The sequence below is a fragment of the Gasterosteus aculeatus genome, chromosome 7, assembly GCF_964276395.1.
Source record: "Gasterosteus aculeatus chromosome 7, fGasAcu3.hap1.1, whole genome shotgun sequence".
NCBI classification, from domain to species: domain Eukaryota; kingdom Metazoa; phylum Chordata; class Actinopteri; order Perciformes; family Gasterosteidae; genus Gasterosteus; species Gasterosteus aculeatus.
This window is the reverse complement of record NC_135694.1, coordinates 25,227,191-25,233,267: the sequence shown is the minus strand read 5'-3', so window position 1 is coordinate 25,233,267 and position 6,077 is coordinate 25,227,191. Positions and strand designations below refer to the sequence as shown.

The 6,077-nt window shown below is 44.2% G+C and overlaps 1 protein-coding gene across 1 annotated transcript; it reads right to left on the bottom strand.

Moving 5' to 3' along the window:
- Positions 1 to 1,687: 1,687 nt before the first annotated feature.
- On the bottom strand, positions 1,688 to 5,466 carry angptl5 (angiopoietin-like 5). The gene is made up of 8 exons (XM_040182859.2): positions 5,184 to 5,466; positions 3,947 to 4,118; positions 3,734 to 3,837; positions 3,547 to 3,640; positions 3,265 to 3,368; positions 3,069 to 3,189; positions 2,225 to 2,410; positions 1,688 to 2,105 (listed from the first exon to the last, which is right to left on the bottom strand). Exons 1-8 carry the CDS (start codon positions 5,238 to 5,240, stop codon positions 1,786 to 1,788), a joined length of 1,158 nt encoding a protein of 385 aa, XP_040038793.2. The 5' UTR covers positions 5,241 to 5,466; the 3' UTR covers positions 1,688 to 1,785.
- Between the last annotated feature and the right edge of the window lie 611 nt (positions 5,467 to 6,077).

Sequence of the window (6,077 nt, the reverse complement as noted above, 5' to 3'; positions counted from 1 at the left end):
GCTGTGACCTTTAAACGGCCATGAAGGTGTCAAACGAGACAACGGAATGTCTCCCTCAACAAAAGTACCAGCGGAACCTAAAAATGGGCCTTTGCTGTGCTGCAAGTGTTTTCTGAGCATTTTGGGGACAAAGAGGTCAACGACCGCAGCACCACTCTGACCGAGTCTGAGGAAAGCATGATGGCATCTCCTCCAGGAGGTCCCATCCCTGCAATTATTGCTCCTGATAATCAGTATATCGATGAAAATCTGTATCCAGAGAGCGCAGGGAAAGAGGAAAGAGGCAAACAATGTTGGAGACAGAGAGGAAGTCGTAAACAGTTTGGCCGGATTGAGCCGACTGTGAGGACATTGCATACCGTTGATACTGCCTCCTAAGCCGGGAAAGTTAGCAGGTCAGATTTCCAGGAAGAAGTGAAAAGGACTGCTCCTGACTCTGAGGGGGGGGTGGCTCTCGGGAGGCTTTCTGTAAAACCTTCTGTCACACTTCCGTGGCCCAGATAGTTCAAATCTTGCCCCTTCGCAGGCCAGGATACATATGACGAGGCTGAATCCGACGGATTGACCACAAAAGTCCTCCGTTAAGACGTGTGCAGGTCTTCTGCTGCCTCTTTGTGCAAAACCCTCCCCGTCTCTGAGAGCAGTGGTAGAGGAGCCTCTATTGTCTGATGGCAAAGGTGAGAGCCAGCAAGACACAACACCAAAACATAAAGAGGCCAAGTGTTTTGGTGTTGTGTGTTCAATCCGACTAGTTTAATCCGTTGTGTTGTTGCAAACCAGAAAAGTCTGTTGAATTCAATCTAACCTGTTAACATCTCCACTGAGCAGAGAAGTTGGTTTGGAATCTCGAAGTGCATTTCAGAGATTCAATTTCTGTTGTGTGCTGTGCTAATATTGAGATGAAGTGGAAGATTTCTGTAGAAACCTGATAAGAGATGAAACACTTTGTGATTGGGTGAATTTGAGTCAATTGCAAAATGACTTATTACAACTTGGGTCTGATTTTTATAGATTTGTGCGTTTTTTATTGTAAAATGAACCCAGTTCCTGCAGGGGTTACATTGCAGAGAGTTGCTGCAGAGGAAATAACACACACAGAAGTCATTCTTAAAGAACACACCATGGTGAGCGCACCCTCTACTGGAGTGGGTTGGTACTTCAGGAGCTTCAGTTTCACCTGCTGGTGTCAGTCACATTGCAACGTTACAGTACAGATTCATGTATGTATTGCTGCTGCTTTTAATGCTTCACACTAAAATGTGTAAAACAAGAATAAAGGGATTCCCAACAGTTTCCCTGGTAGAGTTTTTTTTTTATCAATACCTTACATTATTGTTTTTCTAAAATTGTCCCTATAGGCAAAAGTCAGCTAAGGCTTAACCACCTGTTTCTGTCAGTAACACAATATATTGCATGATGGTATTCAGTGTAATTGTCTTTAGAGCTATAAGCTGCACACATTTAACCAGCTGCTTCTAAAAACGTCGGCTAGGGTTTCTCCTCCTTTAATGAAATTGTTGGCCCTCTAAAATAAATATATGTTGTGTTACGGAAAGTGTTTGCTACTTTATTATAATTTGTCTGTTTGCTGATGTTGTATATTACATTATAATGTCAGTAATATTTATCCTCAAGTCAAGGCAAAATCACCTTAAAACATCCTTCAAGAATGAATGAAAACAACGGATCCTTTCATCTGTTTTATTAGAACGAGGTTCTACAACAATGCGGTGCAACTTCTACAATATGTGCTTTCTCCCTCTGTCCCTCTGCTTCTTCTCTCTGTTAATTATTGGTTGTAATCCTCCTAATCTTCATCGTGACGGATTTGATGGCGTGAGGGACTCCATTCTGTCTCCAGGTGTCCCACACTATGTTCGTCCTCAGCCCCGGGTCCAGCTCTGCGTCTTCGGGAGAGCCGTTGAGGTTTGCCAGGCCGCACTGGTTGAACCACCATCCCGTCCGGTTGTGCCGGATGCTGCAGCTTTCCACCGTGAGGTTGCCGATGGAGCAGGAGGGATTACAGCCGTCATTGTCCACGTCCGAGGCGCTGAACGGAGCCGTGTCTTGGTTCTGATCCTGGTCGTAGCCGCGAAAGGCGTCACCTGGAAGTGCACAGAGCGGCTCACGGGTGTGCACACGTACACGGGTTGATTGTGAACATATAGTAAGTGCGTGTATCATTATTTTTTCTTTTTGCCAGTCTAGAATGATGAGGTCTTACCTGCGCTGCCTGCATATCTGCCCAGGTGTATACTGAAGAACTCGGTTTCATTGTCCATGTCGAAATCATCATATGCTGCGTAAGAGGTCACGTCATCGTTGGACACCAGGGCAATGTGGAGTTGGAACCGAGTTTCTTTCTGGTTTACTATATGAAATATCTTCTTCAGACCCAACCAGTGTTCTCCTACACACACACACACACACACACACACACACACACACACACACACACACACACACACACACACACACATAAAAGAGAAATCGTGCATTAATCATATCATTGGTAAATGAGAAATATTTTTAAATGAGACAGCATAAAATACTTTAAAAATGTTTCTATATTGTTTCTATTTAAATATTTCATGTCCGTTTTTATTACCATGTTGTGCTGCATATAAATTAAGATTTGGAGTCAACATGCAACAAATCCATGAAAAGTACAGCTTGCAGTTTGAACATGACAATGCTCCATGCAGCGCACACAACCAGGTCCATTAAGATGGTTGTCTTAGGTTACTGTGGATATTGACTGGCCTGCACAAGGCAAAGACCTCACTACTGCTTTTGTGGCTGGAAGACAGGAGCCCAAATGTTGTTGTAAGTATTCTATGCTGAACACTATACAATTGTGCGTAATACTTTAGGTTATGTGATATATGTGTTAATGATAATCTCAAAAACGGTCTGTGCCTGCACGGTAGCTGATGTTCTTGAGCAGCGAGCCGGTGCAGTTTTGCACTTTGCCGTTCTCAACACCTCACCGTCCTCCCAGTGTCGGAATAAAGCTTATATCAGGAAAAAACTGCCTTCTGTCAACGTGGAAAGTGATTTCACACAACCTGCAAGGTTTCCGAAGCCATCGACATAATCAGCCCAGGCTCGTTTAAAGTCAGCTAATCCGTCGCTCCTCCTTTGCATCACTGTCCATCCGCCTCCCATGTAGTCCATCTCACAGAACACCTGCGGCACAGCGTCTGTTTTTACTGCTGATTAAGTGACACAATGTGAATAGCTAAAGTATCGAGGTACGTCTACCTCAAAAGAAGAGTCCGTATTCTCTGGGTGGACGATGTAAATACCACTGGGGATCTTGGGGACGACGGACAAAAGACTGTCCTTGATGTCACTGCAGTCTCGGCCTAATCGAAGCAAACACACTCTTTTATCAGCAGGAAGAAATGTTCACTCCAGGATGCACACTTGAGTGAGGACGCCAGTGTTATTCCTCATAACCATCAAAAAGATATTGATGTGTACAATTGGCGCAGTTTGTACAAACAAAGGCTGTGTCATCTCAAGAGCGTGTGTGTAAGTCACCGTGGGACTGCACGGGTTTGACGGAGTACAGCTCAGCGTTGCTTCTCTGAACCTCAGAGCTCAGCGTCTGCACTTTGGTCATCAGCTCTGTAACCTGGAAACGTAACACTGCTGTACATTCAGCCGGCCGATGAAAAACGCTCGCAGACCTCGTCACTGGGAGAGGAAACAGAAGACTGCACTTTACCTGACTGCTGAGGATGTCCAGGGCTCTCTGCTGCTCCTCCATCACATCCCTGATCAGCTTGCGGGTGCTGCGTCCAAACACTAACAGAGACTGCTGTAACTGGCCTACACACACACACACACACACACACACACACACACACGTCACTTTCTAAACAACAGATGGCAATGAAATATTTAACCCTAACATCAGGAAAGAGACATACTTACTTACCACAGATTGAATGTTTCTCATCTTGTAGCAGCTTCACAGTCATATCACAGGGGATGGAGCATGTGTCCTGACCTTTGACCCCTCCTGGAAGTTTCTGACCTTTGACCGCGGCATCAGAAAGGTCCTCGTTGACTAATTCTGATTGGCTGAAATAACCGCTGTGTCCTGTGTCCTGGCAACCGAGAGGGAACTACAGTCCAGCTTTAATCCACAGATTATATTGTATGTCAAGTGTAGCTAAACTGGGACCTATACTTCACAGAGCAGGACAAAAGGTCCCGGCCAGCGGCCGTATCCAACGCTCTCCTCTGTACACACATGAAAATAGCAACTCTTATCTGGGGACCAATCAAGTTTTAGGTCAGACCTCCTGGCGGGCTACAAAAATACACTCTAACATGCAACTGCAATATCCTGCAGTCTTTAAATCCAGAACAAAAAATAAGGAAGCTCATTTGCTGTACAGTATTTTTGAGGGGTACTTTATTTGGCCGATTTCTATCGAGGCTACTTTACATTTTTACTTCTTAATCCACTAAATGTATATCTTGCTTGTGTAACTTAACTCTCCAATATCCATCTTATTTTAAGTATTTTTAGTCTGGAATTAAAATAGTAATAACAATAATAGCTGCTGACTTAACATATTTTGATGCAAAGCAATTTATCTCACCAAGCACAGAACATAACAAGCATGCTGCTCACACATTAATACATCCGATACTATATTGAGGTGCTATTTGACACAACACAGTAATGTTTCTTTTAATGCTTGAATGCATTTTGCTGATAAAACATTGATTTTACTAAAGTGCAATTTTGAGTGCAGGACTTCACATTTGTAGTGTCTACCACAATAGTTTTTCTGACTGTTTGTACACACACACACACAAATACAGTGTTTTCCTGATTTTGGGGCATATTATCCCTATAACGTGTCAGAACAACTTTCTTTGCAATCTTTATTAACACACAGACATACACGCTTTGGATGATGGTTAAAAACAAAGAAATAATCACGATTCACGAGCTATCCATGATGCCTAACTCCAAACTCTTGGATCTCCTCGATTGCGTCAGCATTTCTTCAGGCAACTCCTCTACAAAAAAAAATCTGTAATACAATACTTCTTGGCGCCGGTTCAAATTTGACCGAAACAAAGCCCAAAAGAAATATCTTATATCTAAGATAGCACAATAAGTCGTGGCACATTCATGACATGCATATCATACATACAGTGGAGGAAAGCAGATGAGGCACCATCAGCAGAATGACAGTTGTCGTCCACATCATGTCACTGTCGTTGCCTGACTGGAATTATTTCCTGAATACCACCGGTTGCCACTCCTTCATTAGCGCTTTATCTTTCCTCAGAGTCCGCTCTGCTCCCTCACATGTCCACCCGTCTACCCGAGTCTTATCCGTCCTTCCTCTCAGTTGTCAAACTTCTCCCTGCTTCCTCTCTGACTGCCTCACTCTCTCCACCAGTCACTCCCCCTTTTTCTTGTGAATTCCCATGACAACATCCCCCGTAGGAGCAGTTGAAAATGTGTAAATGGGCTGAGGATAAAAGGCTAGAAATGTTTCTGACGAGTAGGCAAACTGAATGTGCTGATTCCGGATTTGTGGTAAGGAGTGACTGCCTCCCCCCCCTCGGTGTGTCTATTTCCAAGCCCTTTTGTTTTACAGGTTATATCCTGGCACCGGCATGAGAAACAGATGTGGGAAAAGGGGAAAAGGCAGCTTGTTTTAATGTTGGAACACTTTGTCTCTGCTTGTGTCTTAAAATGGTATAGCAGGAAGATGCAGGGAAGGCGGGGTGTCTCTGGGTGTCTCTGGGTGTCTCTGCCTTTTGTGCTCATGTTTCCTCCCTCTTGTCTCTCTCTCTCTCTCTCTCTCTTTCTGACCACTGACTCATCTGAAAACAGCCTCCCAGAACGTAGACCCATTATTTCCTAACTGGGCAGTTAAGCTGTGAGGAAAGTAAAGAGAGCAACAGCACATTCCCGTCAGGGTCCGCCATGTCTCGTCCCTGGGAAAGTGTTGCCGTGAGAGCCAAAGAAAAGCTTTAATGTTGTTCTGAACCTGTGTCAATTTACACCGTGGTCAGTGGGAGGAATGTGAAAGGCC